Source organism: Choristoneura fumiferana, chromosome 28, assembly GCF_025370935.1.
Source record: "Choristoneura fumiferana chromosome 28, NRCan_CFum_1, whole genome shotgun sequence".
In the NCBI taxonomy this organism is placed as follows: domain Eukaryota; kingdom Metazoa; phylum Arthropoda; class Insecta; order Lepidoptera; family Tortricidae; genus Choristoneura; species Choristoneura fumiferana.
The window spans coordinates 3994377-4013337 of record NC_133499.1 but is presented as its reverse complement, the minus strand read 5'-3'; the positions used below and the strand labels follow the sequence as shown (position 1 = coordinate 4013337).

The window sequence follows — 18961 nt, the reverse complement described above, 5'->3', positions numbered from 1 at the left end:
AGCAGCAGCTACCACAGACTAGACTTAGAACCGTCTTAGAGGAAATAAAGGTATAGGTATAAACTCCAATTCAATAGAATCTGACAATCCTGTAGACACTTCCAGCCTACTAATATAAACACCGGGCTGCCTAAGGCTTTGTGATGTGACTATTATTCTTTTTTGATTCCTTTTAGATGATAATTGCAACAACAGGGACATATATAATCAAGTGTGCCCATGATAGGGTGTCTTAAATATGTAGAAAATTGACAGATTCTATTGAATTGTACTTTAGGTCTATGAGAAACGTCAAACAAAAAGAAAAAAAAAAGAAAATTGTCTGACTGACTGAATTTGTCTGTCTGTCTGTCTGTCCTGTCAGTGTGATGTGGTACAGTGAGTGTATTCGTACGCACTTCATAATTTGAAACTTTATGTTTTTATGAAGAATTATGAGTGACTTGTGGAATGAAAAGGGCCTCTGTCGCTGTTGTAATGTCGTGGGAGGTTTCAGAAGTCTCGGGGAGTCGTATATTTACGAAGGAATTGAAGAAATTTATGCAGATATGTTGCGAGATAGTTTGAACATAGTTGTAAGTAAAGAGAAACATATTTTTTAAGTATAACTTCAACTTTCGTTCGTTAAATTGTGTCACCGGTCATGTTTCCTTCCAATATTATTTATATATATATTTAATCCGAGTAAGCAAAACCAACGTCTATCGAACTTTCTGTTTTTACCGAAAAACTTCCTCAGATTTCAGTCAGTGCATAATAAGCCTTTTTTTGAATAATAATATTCAATCATTCAGTACAAAATTTTCTTAGACAAACTTGTAAATAATTCATCAACTGTTTTGCTTATATATCAGGCCCGCTGAGCTGTTTAGTATTACGAAGGGATTCATAGGCGTACCCAGCTTCTGGCCTAGGGGGGTTCAAGTCAGATTTTTAGGTCAGATCACCCGCATTTGTTTTGTCATACGGAGCAAGTTCATACATTTTCTGTGAGTGCGAGTAAACAAAATATTTATTCATTTATTTAAATTTTCCACTTACAATTCATTACAGGTTACATACCCAATGGAATAATTTAGCTAAACAATACACAACAACTTAAATATTTTATGTAGGTATACAAAACACCAGGTGTTTGCAGGTGCTAGGACCTTGTACAAGGTCCGCCCGGATTGCTACCACCATTTTGCTCGCTAATCCTGCCGTGAAGCAGCAGTGCTTGCACTGTTGTGTTTCGGCGTGGAGAGTAAGTCAGCCAGTGAAATTACTGGCGCTTGAGGTATCCCATCTTAGGCCTCTAGGTTGGCAACGCATCTGCAATGACCCTGGTGATGCAAATGTCAATGGGCGGTGGTGATCTCTTACCATCAGGAGACCCACTTGCTCGTTGCCACCCAGTCGAATAAAAAAAAAAAGACGAAAATACATGAACTCGCCCAAATCACTAATCATAAATGTAAATGTGTCATAATATATTCCACGACATACAATTTGCCATGGAGGATATATTACAAACCACGGTAAAAATTGGACTCTTTTTTTTTCAGATAAGGCCCAACTCTCGGTGCAGCCAGAGCTACAGCATATGCGAGGGCTGTGTCAAGAGATTACGTGATGCCACGGTCTTCAAACAACAAGTTTTGGCTTGCGAAAGAATATTAGTGCAGCTTAGCAACAACATTTCAAAAGGTATATATGCTACTACTATTATACCCAGTGTAAAACAGATATTACGAATCCCCATCTCATGTGGGTATAGCTGGTAATGAGCAAGCTGACAGATTAGCTAACATGGCAGTTTTAAGAGGGGCTGATCGACATTGGCAAAATACCTCTTGCTAAAAAAGCAAGGGTGAAAGCCATAAAAAAAAGGGGTTGAGATTGGATGTAAACCTTATGGTACAGAATTGATGTGTTTAGCCAAGGCAGTGTAAGGAACAATGGCAAATAATGTTTAACAAAGTATCTGTAATAAAGGACATTTGGTATAGTACTATCCAAAACAAAGTATACAAGGTACCCTGGTTTGATGGTGCCAGCCTTCCCAGGGAACTGCTCGTGCTGGCATTTCATGTGCAGTCTGGTCGCATTCCACTAAATAATTTCCTAAATTTGATGAGTTGTACAATCACCCTTGTGTATAGGTTGTAACTGTATTAAGACTGAAGACCTTCATTTTCTCATGGAATGTGATTAGAATATGGACATCAGAAACAGGTATCTGGATGGTATGGATCTGTTGAATGGAAGTGTAAATGTGCTTCTGAGTCAACCACTCAGAAGAAGCGATGCTGATTTACAAGTTCATGAGACAGGCTTTTGCATCCAGAGACTAGGTTGGTAGGGGGTTGAGATATGTATGCATAGGAAAAATTCTTGTCTAGATTTCTGTCCAGCAGTGGTGTAGGGGTTATAGCACGCAGCACGGATTGCTGAGGACCTGGGTTCGATTCCCAGTGCTGGTCTCTTTTTCTGGTTTTTCTGTGCATCCATGTCTCAGTTTGTATTTTTGATATGGTTTCACGGGATACCCGTAAAAGTAACAAATTTGGAGTTGAAATAAAAATTACAAAAAGACTCCAAAAAACCAATCACAACTAGGTTTCGGCACAAGAGAGAGTGTAACATGGATCTGGGGTTCCCCATGAGGCTGACATAGTAACATTTAGGGGCTGTTTCACCATCCATTGATTAGTGTTAACTGACGGTTAAATTTGATGCCGTCTCCGTCTATTCATTTCAAACAAAACAAATAGAGACGGCATCACATTTAACCGTCAGTTAACACTAATCAATGGATGGTGAAACAGCCCCTTAGTGTACTAAAACCTCATTAAAATATAAGATAAAAAAAAATACCTGTAAAGTGGAAAGCGTACATGGTCCCTAATTTTATTAGGTAAGGTCACCCGAGGCTATTGTAGCTGAGGGGATATTGTGTCTGAGCCGTCTGATGACGTCCTTACGACGCCATGTTCTTCTCGGCCATTTTACGTTGTGTTCCCCAGAAGACTGTCTTCACACAACACACATGAACATGGTGAACATGGTGTAGTAAGGACGCCATCAGACGGCTCAGATCAGCCCCGGATCTACGTTTTTTTCGAACCGGGGCAAAACCTTGATGGTGGCGTCCCCTCCCTGCAGTGTTTGAGAAAAACTATTTAAACTGCCAATGAGTAGCATTTTTCTTCTTCATTTCTTGTCACACACAAGGATTTGGCGCCCCCATGAAACTGCCGCCCGGGGGAAGTACGGCTGGCTCAGATACAATATTCCCCCAGCTACAATAGCCCCGGGTCACCTTATGGCTATGAGAAGTTAATAGTAAACCTACTTTTATATTGTGTTCAGATGGTGTCAAATTGGAGTCAGGAATCAAGTTAGAAGACGATTCTTCTTCTAATGGTAAGCAGTCATTTAATTTTTAACTAAGATTTAATAGTTTCTCTATTGGATGGCATAAAATTATTTGTAATATGAATGTTACGCATAATTGCCTTTAGCCAAATTAGCGAGGTGCATACTCATCATTACGCATATTTTTTTACGCATAAAATTAAAAAGCATAAATACAGAAAACACCATCTCCATGAAAACTGACGTCAAATGGCATAAATACAAAAAGTCATAATAATAAATTTGCATCATTACAAAGTGCATAACCACTATCACGAGCCTGATGCACTACGAGAAAAGGTCAGTTTTGTGTTAATATTAATTCTGCGTTGTTTGGGCGCTTCGCGCCTGGATATCATACCAACCTAACCTAACCTAATGTACCTAAGGTGATCTAACCTAACCTAATATTTTGTTAATTTATTGAATCAGGCGTTACTTTGCGGAGGTCCATATCAATGAACTAAAATAATTTCCTTGCTCACCCGCGGCCTTGAAGGTCGCGGGTGAGCAAGGAAATTATTTTAGTTCATTAATATTTTGTTGTTAATTTATAACAAATAATCAATAGCCCAAACAATAATATGCATAATGTGTTTTAGTCTAATACAAATTAGCTTCTTCTTCTTCTTCTTCCGCTGGCGCTACAACCCTCTGTGGGTCTTGGCCTCCTCCACAATTTTCCTCCAGTTGTCACGGTGCCTGGCAACCTTCTTCCAGCTGGTAAACTTTCCCATCCTCCTGAGATCTTCTTCCACACAGTCACTCCAACGCTTTTTAGGCCTGCCTCTCGGTCTCTTTTGTTGCGGCGTCCACCTTGTCATTACTTTTACGGCCCTTGTGTCCGGCATTCTTTCAAGGTGACCCGCCCACCTCAGTCGCTGCGACTTACAAAACCTGACGATGTTCTCGTGCCCGATAAGTGCGTCCAGTTCATGGTTCATGCGTTGACGGTAGATACCGTCACACTCTTTCACGGGACCATAGATTTTTCTCAACACTTTCCTTTCGAACACGGCAAGCTTCATTTCGTCTCTCTGGGTTAAGGTCCAGGTTTCGCAGGCGTAAGTCGCAACAAATTAGCTTAATATGCCAAAAAAGTAGTAGGCCAAAGTATTACTATGTGACAGTACTATTATACCAAATCAATTGTGTGAAATAATACTTAATAGTCTAAAAAAAATATGCGATTGAAGAGGATCCCGATTTAATATTGCGCAAATATCTTTTTTTTAACCCCCAACACAAAAAGCCCAGCGCTGGTCTCTTATTCTGGTTTTTCTGTGCGTCCATGTCTCAGTTTGTATTTTCGAAATGGTTTTACGGGATGACCGCAAAAGTAACAAATTTGGAGTTGAAATAAAAAATACAAAAAGACTCCAAATAACCAATCATAAAAAGAGGGGTGTTATAAGTTAGACCGCTATTACTAGAATTTACTCTTGCTGTCATTGGTTTTCTTAATTTGTTTTATTATATATGTGTGTGTGTATGTATGTTACTCTGACTAGTTTGTTACTACGATTTGTATGAAATTTGATACGTAGAAAGATGAAGATCTGGAATAACACATAGGCTACTTTTATCCTAATATTACCATGGGATAGGGATAAAATTTCGAAATAACAACCGATGGTTTTAGGGACACGAAATTTGGCACTGTTGTTCAATATCAGGCTAAGACTGACTGGCGTGGCGTGAACACCACGTAAACATTTACAAGTGAAGCGACATCCGTCACGCAAAAAATCTTTTTTTTTCTATGCTTGCCAATGCCAAACCGGCCCCCCCTGGGGTGGCCCGGGGCGGACCGCCCCTGCCCCCCCCCCCATCTGCTGTTGTTAATGTCAATAAAGACCACGATGTTATTTTCGGGAATTCCCGCGGGAATTTTGTAAAATCCCGAAAGTTCAACTACTGGATTTCATATGATTTACGCGTGCGAAGCCGCGGGTAGACACTAGTTTAATAATAATGAACTCAGACTATAAACGAAGCTAAAGAAGAAATTGTATTTCTTTCAGGTTCCAGAGATGATTTTTCAAATGAACGAAATTTTGACATCAAAGAAGGACTTGGGCTCAAATTTCACGGTAAGCTACGACTAAAAATAACATCTCGAGAGATCAGGTTTGGTCTCTAAACTAAGCTGCGGGCAGATAGACGGACAGACAGACTTGCCGAAACTATAAGGGTTGCTCCCTAAAAAACGAAATTTTCGGGTCTATAATATATTAATTCGCATGACGTAATATTCTTAATATAAATTGGCATAATGTTATTTCGCATGACTATTAGATCGTATAACATTAATTTGCATAACTGAATACCCATAATATTAATGCACATAGTATAAATTGGCATAACAATGTGTTGGCATAATTTTATTTTGATAAGTATAATGCTACTTTGCGTAAGTATTAAAAAGTATAAATTATATCTGAAAAGTAAACTACTGTGTGAAAATAGCTATTATCGGGCTGTTAAAAAAAACCTAACAACCTAACCTTGACAGTATTTTTTGCCCTGACCCATAAAATTCACTCGCTTAATAAAATTATGCGAATTAATTTTATGACCAAGCTATAGTTCTATGCACATTTCAATTATACGAATGAATTATTAGGCGAATTAATATTGTGACAAATAATGTTATGCGAAATAAGGGCTATCCAAAATGTTCACCACAACTCTTGCTCTCAGAAGACACAGTGACATCCGTGGATCTGTTCATCCAACCTGTAGTGGACTTGGATGACCAGCCCCTCTCCAACCTCCGGAGACACAAAGAGGAATCCATCCCTGACGCCGACTGGGCTGTCCCGAAACACAGTGATGGTAAGTTTTACCCAACTGCACGAAGGAAGGTTATTTTACTTAGCGTATATATATATTTTTTTGTAATTGTAACTATAATTTATTGGACAATAACACATAATAAAAAAAATAAAAAACCCCACTGCCTTAAAAACTAAAAGGAAGAAAACAAGTCTAGTGGTCTAGATTTCTGTCAAGTACTTAGCTAATTTAAAGTTCAACAGTCGGGACCCATTTAAATCGTGACGCTCAAAAATTCTTAGTAATCCCGACTGAGACCGAGTAGGTCCCGACTGTTGAACTTTAAATTAGCTACTTAACAGAGTTCTAAAACACTAGACTGTTTTTTTTCCTTTTAGTTTTTAAGGCAGTCAGGTTTTTCGGGTTTTATTGCTAAATAAAAATGATTCTTATTATTATTTCAGATGATAAACCACATCAAACAAAAACGAAGAAATTTAGCTGCGAAATATGCCAAAAGAGATTTTCATACAACGGCTCTCTAGAGGTTCATATGCGTATGCACACGGGCGAAAGAACTATTCAATGCAATTTGTGCAACGAAAAATGCACAAACAACAAAGAACTGAACCAACACATAACCTCACACCATTCAGATGGGGACAAATTCCCATGCACAATGTGCCCCGAAACATTCCTAAAAGCCAGACTATTGAAAAAACATCTAACAACACATTTCGAACAGAAATTCACCTGCAGCTACTGCAACAAAGAGTTCTTAAGAAAGAAAGGCTTAAAAGAACACTTAAAAACTCACACGGGTGAGAAAAAGTATACTTGTAGCGTTTGCAGCAAATCGTTTGGTCATAATCAGACCTTGAAGTCCCATATACTAACTCACACGGGGGAGAAACCCTACGTTTGTGATGTATGCGGCCGCAGGTTCCCACAAAGAACGCATTTGAAACGACATATCTTCATAATTCACACAGGTGTTAAACCTTATAGCTGCCATGTGTGTAAGAAACAGTTTTCAAGCAAAAGTTATTTATCCGTTCACGAACGACAGCACACGGGCGAGAAACCTTTCATTTGTGAAGTGTGCAACAAGAATTTCACAGCTTACACAACTCTCAAAGTCCACATGCGGGTGCACACAGGCTTAAAACCTTACAGCTGCGGCTTTTGCAATAGGAAATTCGCTCAAATGGCCAGCTTTAAGCTCCACGAACGCACTCATACTGGTGAAAAACCCTTCTCTTGTAAAGTGTGTAAGAAACCGTTCTCAGACAACGGCTATTTGAAAATACATATGCGGGTTCACACAGGCGAGAAACCGTATAGTTGCGATGTGTGTAAACGCGCTTTTAGAGAAACTGGGCAGTTGAAACGACATATGCGCGTACATACTGGCATAAAACCGTATACGTGTAAAATTTGTAATAAACAAATAGGTAATTTATCCAAGCATATGCGGGTGCATTCGGACGAAAGACCGTTTAATTGTAACGTGTGCAATAAACAGTTTTCTATTAATGGTAATTTGAAGTTGCATATGAGAATACACTCGGGTGAGAAATATAGTTGTGATGTGTGCAGCACCCAGTTTACACAGAGTAGTGGCTTGAGGAGGCATAGATGCGCACATGGTGAAAAGACTGAGTGAAAAGTTTAAAATTGAATTGAAAGTTTAAAATATTCAAGAATTGCGTCGAATAAAGTTTCAGTTGTGTTGCTCTGTAGATGAGCTTAGGTTGAGTTCGAAACGCGACAGTGTAGTATGGTGGTGGTGATAGAAGGGTTTGTGTGATTTGCGTGTGTTCTTACAGTATGGAGGTAGAGGAACTGCATGAACACACATTTCTTGCATGAACGTAGCTATCATAAGGTCGCGGGTGAGCAAAGTAATTGTTTTAGTTCGTTAATGTGTGTAATGAACAGCTTTCTATCTAAAAGACTGAGTCAAAAGTATTGTCAGACGTCATTTTAAATTTTTGCCTAAATAAACGCCCAATGTTTAAAAGTAAAAAATAAAATACATAGGTCCATATTGGTTTGCATAATTGTTGAAAGTCATACCTAATGCGTTTTTTGTCATACATAATTTTTTTCTTTTCTCTAAATCCATTAGTTGTTCAGAATTTTAATAACAAACGTACACTCCGTGAGCTCTTAAAAAAACCTTCGGATTTTTAACCGACTTCAAAAAAGGAGGAGGTTATCAATTCGGTTGTTTTTTTTTTATGTTTGTTACCTCAGAACTCCGTCATTTATGACCCGATTTGATTTTTTTTTGCGTCCGTCTAGGAATGTCTTCAATAAGGTCCCATAAGCATCAAATCAGGATCTGATAATTGAATCTTAAGAAAATCGAGGGTACTCTTCAAATTTTGTAGGGACATTTATAGTAAATTGGATATATTTAGTAGTAACTCGTGCATTTGCTCTTGAAAATCATCATTTGGTGAAGTGGAACTGATGATGAAGACCACAGTTGACCATCGGACTTACTACTCAATAACAAGTATTTCACGGGTTGAATTTTAATTACTTTGACACAGTTGCTAAGAAATTTATACTCCACGTAATGCATATGGTAAAACAGGTGGTGAAGCACGGGGACATCTCAATAATGAACGTCTCTGCATCGGAAAAAGCAATCTTTCGTAAAAGGTGACGAGCAATTGATATTAAACTATTGTATCTTAGATTATTTACACTAAAAAGCGTGAAAATAAAATTTTATAACAAAAAATTGAACCAACTACAAAAAAACCATGAACATAATTTTCTACCAGTCTGAAGTCGGTGCCTCAGCACGAGCCAGCAGGAGTGATTGAAGCCCAATATTAATATAATTGCGTAGGTGAGGTAGATGACTATATGTCCACTCCTGCTGGCTCGTGCTGAGGCACCGACCAACTTCAGACTGGTAGAAAATTATTTTCATGGTTTAATATTTTTTAGGAAAAAAGTAACCTGAGATATGTGTGCATAGGAGAAATTCGTGTCTAGACTCCTGTCCAGCGGTGGTGTAGGGGTTATAAGCACGCAGCACGGATTGCTGAGGACCTGGGTTCGATTCCCAACGCTGGTCTCTTTTTCTGTGCATCCATGTCTCAGTTTGTATTTTCGATATGACTTATTATTTATTCGTAGTAACCACTCCTTAAAGATGCCATTGTTCGGCATTAGCCATTGTTCGCTCAGAATGCTTATGCTCGCTGAAATTGTACATTTCGTTTTTATGCAAAGTAATTATTATGCAAACAGTGTTATGAGTTATGTCGCATAGTGAATCATCAAGCACGAAAATGTATACCTATAAATATTTATTTTCTAGTTGTAAGATCAAAATATTTTTACCTTTGGTTTTTTATTGTTTTTATTTTTTATTGAAATAAATTTGTTTATAAAATACCTACCGTCTACATTTTTATTTATTGTGTTTCACTGACTTCAGAAAAAGGAGGAGGTTATCAATGCGTAGTTTTTCCGTCATTAAAACGCAAAACTTGGTCATTGTAACATTCACGTCATTCATTAAATGAATTAAATTTACCTGCCATAGGGTTCCGCGGTTGCCTGGTGATCGACATGGTTGACTGTCCTGGTTACAGTACTATTACTTGGAGTTAACACTTGACAGATGGGCGTGCCTTCAGTCAATTTTCAACTTGGACGTCATACAAATAAAATAGTTTTTACATAATCTGTAAACGTGGGTAGCGGTATACTAATAAAAAAAAAACACTCGAAAAAAAACGGCGCCAAAAAAGAGAACTAAAAAGTAAAAAATAATTAAGCACTACCTAGCTGTTGCCCGCGACTTCATCTGAAAAGAATTCGTTTATCCCTATCCCGCGGGGACTATGCTGATTTCCCGCAAAATTAGCCTAAGTAAATTTAGTATAAGTACTTAGTAATATTTTTTTTATCTAAGCGTCGTCGGAGTCGGGGGACCGCTAAGGTTAACAGAAAACTAAAATACATATGTTGTATTTTTAAAGTATTAACTTCGCACCGTTTTTTTCGGGTTTTTTTTTTTTTATTTTTGCTAGCGTTATTTTGTGTCGGGGGTTTTTTAAATTTTAAATTTACGTTTTTTTTGATTTCATGTTTTTTAATCTTTGGTATATTATTTTTTAAAAGTGTACTAGTGTGTTGGATATCCTGGCTGCAGCATTAGCTCATCGTGTTGCCACCATTGCATTGTATGTAGAATCAAATACTGATCAAAATGAAACAAACACGACATATCTGCTATTATTTTATCAAGAGTATACTGGTGTGCTGGACATCCTGGCTGCAGCATCAGCTCGTCGTTGTCAGAGTATGGGACCGGGACGCGTAAGTAATACCTACACCAAGGTTGAGCTTAGACTGCTTTATTATAATGTTTTGTCTACCCGCATACATCTATATATAAAATACCCACAACCCCCTTTTTTGAAGAAAAAAAAAACTTAAACAAATAAAAGCGGTGCAATGCATTCTTACAAAATTGAATTCTTAATATTAATAATTGCGTGATTTTTACATCTCATCCATCAATCCATCCTATTTATAAAATCTAACATGCATATATATTTTTAAATTTGTTATACAAGAAATTCATTGTTTATTTTACTTTTATTTAAAATTTTATCATTGGTGAATTTTAATTCTGATGTACCTAATACATTCTGATGATGATTTTCAAATGAAATTAATTGACTGTACCTACTTTAGTCTTTGGAAAGTTCTTGAGTACTTATTATTCAGTATACGACAAGGTAATGATATACATATAATTGTGTTTTCAAAAAACTTTAAACATTGACATTGTATCAATATGTTAATGACTTAAGACATGTGTCTATACGAAATTAATTTTATTTACATTTTACAATTTTATTATTATAATTTTTTAATCAGACGAAAAATATTTTATTAGAAATTTCATTACCAATAGTCTTATGTATATTTATACATTTCAATATATTTATATTTATACATATCTATCTACCTATTATTTCATTTATATTATTTTATTTGAATTAACTTAAAAATATAAGATGAAAAAAGTAATTATGGCTGAATACAATACGATTGAATTACTTACTGTTTATTTAGATATTTATTATTCATTTAAAATTTAGGGATTATGTATGTGTGTCCTAGGTAGTGATGCATCAGGAACCGGTGTTAGTAGCGTGGGCCAACGGTGGGAAGCCCCACCGATCAGGAGGTCGCACTATCCTGCCGGAACGAGTGCGGTAAAGATTAGTTTGCGAACTAAGATCAGCTGATTGAGCAACCGGTTGACTGGAGCTGGACGCGACTCGCGTGCCTACTGCGGGAGGGATTACGTCATCGTCATATGAACCAAAACAGTACTCAGGCCTTTTATTTGAATCTATTATTAAATGTTTTCTATTGCGCCGTAGCATATCGCCGTTTAGCATTCTTATGAGGTATGATCTAGGGCCTACAATGCTATCTATCGTTCCTGAAACCCAGTTGTTATTTATTCTTACTTTTACCTTCTGCCCTGTGACTAATGAACTCATGTTTCTAGCTCCTCGATCATAATAAGATTTCTGTACTGCTTGCCTTGCTTTAAGTTTTTTATGAATATTGCGATCTGGTAGTCTTGGCATTAATAGGGAAGGTTTGCAGGGTAAAATACTACGTAGCCTACGACTATACAACATTTCCGATGGAGAGGGAAGTTTGTCACTTATGGGTGTATTTAAAAACTCCAATAATGCTAAATCAAAATCAGTTTGGTCGAATCTGGTTTTTTTCATTATGTTTTTAATACTTTGTATGCTTCGTTCAATTTGCCCGTTGGACTGTGCGTATCGGGGTGATGAAGTAACATGATGGAACATCCACTGCAATGAAAACTCTTTAAATAGGTTTGATGAAAATTCTGGTCCGTTATCACTCATTATTATTTCTGGTATGCCGTGTCTCCTAAAAATTAATTTTAATTTAGCTATTACATTTTCAGACTTTAAAGTACTCAACTTGACCACTTCAACATATTTACTGTAGTAGTCTACAACTATAAGGAATGATTCGTTCGCAAAATGAAAAATATCAACTCCGATCTTACACCACGGTCTGTTAGGAATATCGTGTGATATAAGTGGCTCTTTTGTATTTTGTTTCTTATAGGTTAAGCACGGTTGACAGTTTGATAAGTAGTCATGTAGCTGTGAGTTAATATGTGGCCAATACACTGTTTCTCTTGCCCTTAATTTACATTTTTCTAATCCCAAGTGACTTGAATGTATTTTTTTTAAGAATGTCGCGACGCATACACTTTGGTATCAAAATCCTGTTTCCCTTCCAAACTATACCAAAATTTATCGTTAATTCTTCTCTAATGTTCCAGTAACATTTTAATTTGTCGTGAACTTTATCCTTTTGGTCTGGCCAACCACGCTTAATAACTTTAATTAAATTTTGTAGGCTGGGATCGTCTTTTGTATATTTTTGTATTTGCAGGAAGTGTGTATCAACTAATGAATTGCTCGCCGTGAGTGCGCATACCTGCGCCTGCGCATCGAGGTGGTCGCGCGGGGGGAGGGTCGCGCCTGTATTCGGTGCAGCCGCACGCGATAGTGCGTCGGCGATGTACAAATATTTTCCCGGCTTGTATACAAGTGTGAATGAGTACGGCTGCAATCGCATCAACATTCTTTGTAACCGTGCGGGTGCGTTACAGAGTGGTTTAGATATTATGTTCACTAATGGCTTATGATCTGTTTCTATGGTTACATCAGATCGTCCATATATGTATGTATAAAACTTCTCGCACGCGAAGACGCAAGCATATAACTCTTTTTCAATCTGAGCGTATGACTGCTCAGTCTTTGTTAGGGATTTTGACGCATAACAAACCGGCAGGTTGTTTTGTAATACTACGCGCCTAGGCCATTCTGACTTGCATCACCTGAGATTACTATTGGAGTCTTTATGTCGTAATATTGTAAAACAGGTGGTGACGTTAAATATGTTTTTAGTTCTGTAAAACAACTATCGTGCCTAGCGTCCCAATGCCACTCCGTGTCTTTTTTCAATAATTCCCGTAAGGTCGAGGTTTTTTGTGATAGATTAGGTATGAAATAACCCACATATGTGACTAGGCCTAGAAATCTCTCAATGTCCTTGAGGTTTTTTGGAGTAGGCATATCTTTAATAGCAAGTAAATGAGAATCATCGGGGCGTATACCGTCGCTACTTATTTTATGTTCTAGATATTGAATTTCTGTTAAGCCGATTTTGAATTTCTGTCTGTTTAGTTTTATGTTAATATCCTGACACCTTTTTAGTACTGCCCTGAGCCTCTGATCATGAATTTGTTTGGTATGACCGTACACTAATAGGTCATCAACAAACAAAACCACACCTTCTATGTCGTCGAAATGGCTATATAAACGCTTGTGAAAAATTTCTGACGCTGATGAAATCCCATATGGCATTCGTAAAAATTTATATCTTCCAAAGACCGTATTAAATGTGCATAGATCTGTGCTACGAGGATGTAATTTCACTTGCCAAAAACCCTGCTTTGCGTCCAGAGTACTAAAGTATTTCGCGCCAAGTAAATTTTTTTTTTTTTTTTTTATTTGACTGGATGGCAAACGAGCAAGTGGGTCTCCTGATGGTAAGAGATCACCACCGCCCGTAGACAACTACAACATCTGGGTATTGCAGATGCGTTGCCAACCTAGAGGCCTAAGATGGAATACCTCAAGTGCCAGTTATTTCACCGGCTGTCTTACTCTCCACGCCGAAACACAACAGTGCAAGCACTGCTGCTTCACGGCAGGATTAGCGAGCAAGATGGTGGTAGCAATCCGGGCGGACCTTGCACAAGGTCCTACCACCTGCAAATTGGCCGTTATCTCCTCAAAGGTTGGTAATTTAAAATGCTCGCGCCTGATGGCTTTGTTTAAATCACGCGGATTTAAGCATATGCGCAAATCGCCGTTGGGTTTCTTGACTACCGTCATACTATTGACCCACTCCGTGGGTCCCTCTACCCTCTAACTTATTCCATCAGTCTCCATTTCGTTTAATTTTAATTTTATTTGCTCTTTTAGTGCGATTGGTAACTTTCGAGGTGCATGTACGACAGGAGTAACACCGTTTTTTAATTGTAAGGTACGGCGCCTATTACCGTGGTACTTAAGGAAGTTTTCAAATGAGTCCCAAAAATTAAGGGTATCAAAGCTCCTTAACAAACGAGAATATTTTTTTTATTTAAGAGCGTTTATTGAACTTTCAGTGTCCTAACTTTTTTGGGCTCGTTTTAGTTATTAGTTTTGATAAAATAATTATTGAAATCAAATACCCAAATCTTCTATTACCGTGGTAATGGACAGGCTGTGATTCCATTACCGCGAATTGAGCTTCTATTACGAGGGTATAAAAAAACGACAATTTTCTACCATCGGTAAAAGGAACCCGACAATTGTTTTGGAACTTAATACCGAGGGATTAAAAAAGGTAATGGCTTTGGTTCTGTATAATATATTGTACACCAAATATTTTTTGAGAAAATTTAAATAAAAAACTAAAATATGATTCGAATAGTGTATCCAGCCCACTGTATTTTATTATGCTTATGCCACCAGTTATAGTTTGATGTATGCATGCTGAGTAAAAGTCACAACTTTATCAAAAACTCTGCACTTACGGTACCCTAAATGTGAATTATTTTAACAGAAAAATAAAATGTCACTCGGTAATAGGGACTACTTTAAGAACCTATTACCGACCCAAAGACAATTGAATGGGTCGGTAATAGATTCCCAAACATTCTATTACCGAGGGTTATGCGATCATACCATCGTTAATTGGCTTAATTTGGAGTATTGTAAAATCTAATTCCGACCTATAAAAACTATAGGATAGAGTTGTGTTTGAATTACAAATCAAATATACTTATTACATCCTTGGCATATAACCAAAATTACATAACTGGTAAGTAAATATACAATTTCATCGCAATATTTAAACAACTTGGCAAAATAACGGTTTCTATAGAAACTACAAATTCAGTATTGAAGTTTTTGCTAAAAATTAAGAGTTTGTTAATACTTTTCATACCACGGAAATAGTTTTTTAAAAGCGTGAATAGATCAAGATTGGAATAACTGTAACAAATTATATAAACGATAATTTATACCATAAATAAAGCTTGAAGAACCAAAACTACCACTTTAACTATTACCGTGATATACCACGGTATTACAATCAACAGTTAAAAATGGCGCCTATCGCCGCTGTATTTTATTTTCCATTTTAATCGTATTTCCGGGCCAAAAAATATACAAAAAGTATTCAGAACTCGTACAAAAAACTATAAAAAGCCATTTAAAAGCTATAACATTAGTTCAATTGCCATAACTATTTTGTAAAACACTAAATAAGATTCGAGTCTGCTTGTATGTGGTGTCACGCGTTAGTATGGCAAATCCTCTTCCGTCGGTGCCATTTCGGAAAATCACGAAATTGCAAGATGTTTGAATCATTCACATACACTAGCGCTAATAGATCTGTGAGTCGACTAAATAAGCTTTTATCTTGTAAAATATATTTTTTAAGAAATCTATCGGTTTGATTATAAAATGCGTATTTTAAATTGCCGCGGTGATGGCCGTCGATTTCGATACCCCGGTAATAGGCGCCGTTACCTTATTTCATATTCGCCCGGTAAAGAACCCATACCCGTAAAAATATCGGGAAATTCATCGAGAATGTTTTTACTAAGGCTAGATGACTTCTCAACGGCCATTATTCTTTTTATTAAATTTAACTCTTCGCATGAATCTCTTCCTAATACTGGTGGTGAGTTGACATTAGCAACTATAAACTTTAAGAAAAATATATTTTCTTTGTGGCTTACTTTTAAAAAACACTTGCCTACCACTGCAATGTCACCTCCTGAGTACCCCTGTAACTTAACTGATGTTTTCGTTAAATCACTAACTTTCAAGCCTACACTACTCAAAAGTCTTTCCGGCAACACGTTTACGTCCGCTCCAGTATCCAATTTAAAGCTTATCAAAACATTATTTATACCTATTTGTACTGACCAATCGCTACTAATGTTATAGATATGAGAAAGTACCTGATCGGTGGAGTCCTCTTCCAATGCATATACGCGTCGCCCCGATCTACACATTCTCGCAAAGTGATTCATCCTGCTGCAATTATTACACCGTACACCGTAGGCTGGACACTCCATCCTAGGATGAGCTCGCCCGCAGTTGCCGCAACCATTTTTTGTAGGTACTGCGCTGGTATCTTGACTCCATTTCTGGTGCTGTATGTCGCAAATAGTCGTTGGTCTTTGAAGAATGCTGTTTCTGATAGGAATATTGGTGGTTGTTGCGATTAATTATGTTCTCATCCGCTCCTCTACTAGCGATTGTTCGCGGCGGTGTGAGTGACGGCCGCCGGTTATAGCTGCGCGCGGGTCGTCTATTTACCAGATGCACGTCGCGGGTCCCCGGTTCGATTCCGTGAGTGTCTTGGGATATTTCATGTATGCTATGGTGATCACCGCTGTCAGTTTTCATATTTTGTGCCTGCATTCTGGATATTTCAACCAACTTGCATAAATCTATAGCTTTCTTTAATGTAACATCTGGTTCCCTTAGGAGCCTTTCTGAAAGTCCCATATCTTTCACGCCACAGATAAACTTGCTACACACCAAGTCATCTTGCAGGTCTTTGAATTCGTATTTTGACGCTATTTTGTTTAATTCAAATACATATTGCTCGGTAGATTCCAATTCTTTTTGGTTTCGTGTGAAGAAGCGATGTCTTTCTACTGCTAAATTTTTTTTCGGAATAAAATAATCGTCGAACCGTTTCAACAGCTGGTCTACCGTCTGTATTTCTTCATTAAATTGTTCATAAACTTCACGGCATTTTTCTCCAATAATGTGTAGTATAATATTTAATTGGACTTTCTTCTCCTTCTTATTTATTTCGCATGCTTCAAAATAAATCTTACATGATTTTTTCCACTTTTGCCATTCTGCGCTTAAGTTTCCAGAAGTAACATTCGCCAGATTGTTCTCGAAATTGAATGGAGGCGGTGGTTGTAAAACTGACTCCATTGTCGCACAAAAGTCTGTTTCTTCTCTTTTTTTTTTCTTTTTTTTTTCGATACCGTTCACTTTCACTTTTTCTGGTGTTTTGAGACAAGTTACAATTATCACCCAATTATCAGAATAAAAAATTGATCCGGCTGCGCCATGTCAGAGTATGGGACCGGGACGCGTAAGTAATACCTACACCAAGGTTGAGCTAGACTGCTTTATTATAAGGTTAATACTTTAAATAATACACATATTTAGTTCCATGTTAACCTTAGCGTCCCCCGACACCGCGCGACAGACAGACACACAGACACACAGACACACATAGCGGTCAAACTTATAACACCCCTCTTTTTCGTCGGGGGTTAAAAAAGTTACTTTATCTCACGGAGTGAGCAAAATCGCATTTTGCTCACTGATTTTTAATAGCAAAACCTGCCTGTTTGAGCTGCTGAGGTGAAAAGGTATTTAATATTTTTCTTCAATATAGTTGTATCTACCGCTAAAAATCTAATATGCAAATATTTTTAAATATTCTGTTGCATATTAAATGGCATGTTTAATACTTCCGAGTTCATTCCGACCTGTTTCATTCGTCGACCGACCGTTGGAGTGCCAATACCCACTGATGATGTCTCAGAGAAAGGTAAATCAGAATCAGATTTTTTTTTAGTGTATAGTCACTATACACACTATACTACAGTGTCACTCAGATGATAGTATAAACGCTGACAAAAAAACGACGCCAAAAAAGACAACTGAAAAGTAAATAGTTATTTGTGCAACAAGAGAGCAAAGTTGTTTTTTGTTGCGAGTTTTGATTTTGAATCCCGAGTAAGCGAAGGATTCTATAATTGAATCACGAGCGATAGCGAGTGATTCTAGGTTAGAATCCTGAGATCAGCAAGGGATTGAAATACACGAGATGCAAAATAACTTTGGTCTCGTGTGACACATACAATTTTTCACCTCAGCAGCGAGAACATAATTTAAATGTAACATAAGAATAAAACCCACATATACCTACCTGTTTACAAACAAACACATTTTTTTAAAATAGAATCCGATTATTATCAAAATATAATAATTACATTTAAAACCATAAAAAGAGTCCAGTAGCTACAATACAAATCGCATACTCATAACATGCAATCTTAACTCTTCGTACTTGTTTTTTAATACTGCAAAAAGCCTCATCTCGGGGTAATTTGAAAAGGTGAACAATTAAACCTTAAAAATATGATTTTTTATTAATATTTCTATTACCTACATAACATATATAGGTTTGTTAAAAAATCATTCAATTTAACAAATAATAATTATACTGTAGAGGCAGTATAAGGAATTCTTTTATAAAAAAAAAAAACAGAGAAGCGGCTTTTCGTGCAACGAGGTTGCATACTTTATTAAAAGATCGGTAAAATTTACATTTTGGAAATATTTCGATATATTTTTAATACCAAAAATTTAATTAAGTTTGTAATCGACAAATCTTGATCCTATCTCTTGCTTTTTTTCGAGTTGAAGTGAAATGATAGATCAAAGTAAGAGTTCAAATATTTGGAATTCAGTGAGTAGACCCAACACTGTACTCAGCATTTTAAAAAAATAATTAAAAAGTTACTTGTCTACGGACGTGAGCAATATGCGATTTTGCTCACTGATTTCTCATA

General features: G+C 37.1%; 2 protein-coding genes across 3 annotated transcripts; one reads left to right on the top strand and one right to left on the bottom strand.

The window, feature by feature from the left end:
* Window positions 1-33: 33 nt before the first annotated feature.
* LOC141443687 (uncharacterized) lies at window positions 34-9538 on the top strand. 2 transcript variants are annotated; one of them, XR_012453070.1, is made up of 7 exons: window positions 34-575; window positions 1548-1689; window positions 3355-3408; window positions 5424-5492; window positions 6103-6237; window positions 6642-8981; window positions 9089-9538. XR_012453070.1 is itself a non-coding variant. In XM_074109038.1 (6 exons), the coding sequence occupies exons 1-6, from the start codon at window positions 435-437 to the stop codon at window positions 7841-7843; spliced, it is 1743 nt and encodes a 580-aa protein (XP_073965139.1). In that variant the 5' UTR covers window positions 34-434; the 3' UTR covers window positions 7844-9538. The 2 variants fall into 2 exon arrangements, 1 of the variants encoding a protein (XP_073965139.1); XM_074109038.1 differs by having other exon boundaries at window positions 6642-9538.
* A 1660-nt stretch (window positions 9539-11198) lies between these two features.
* LOC141443823 (uncharacterized) lies at window positions 11199-17457 on the bottom strand. The gene is made up of 2 exons (XM_074109185.1): window positions 16310-17457; window positions 11199-11418 (listed from the first exon to the last, which is right to left on the bottom strand). The coding sequence occupies exon 1, from the start codon at window positions 17304-17306 to the stop codon at window positions 16428-16430; it is 879 nt and encodes a 292-aa protein (XP_073965286.1). The 5' UTR covers window positions 17307-17457; the 3' UTR covers window positions 11199-11418; window positions 16310-16427.
* Window positions 17458-18961: the final 1504 nt, after the last annotated feature.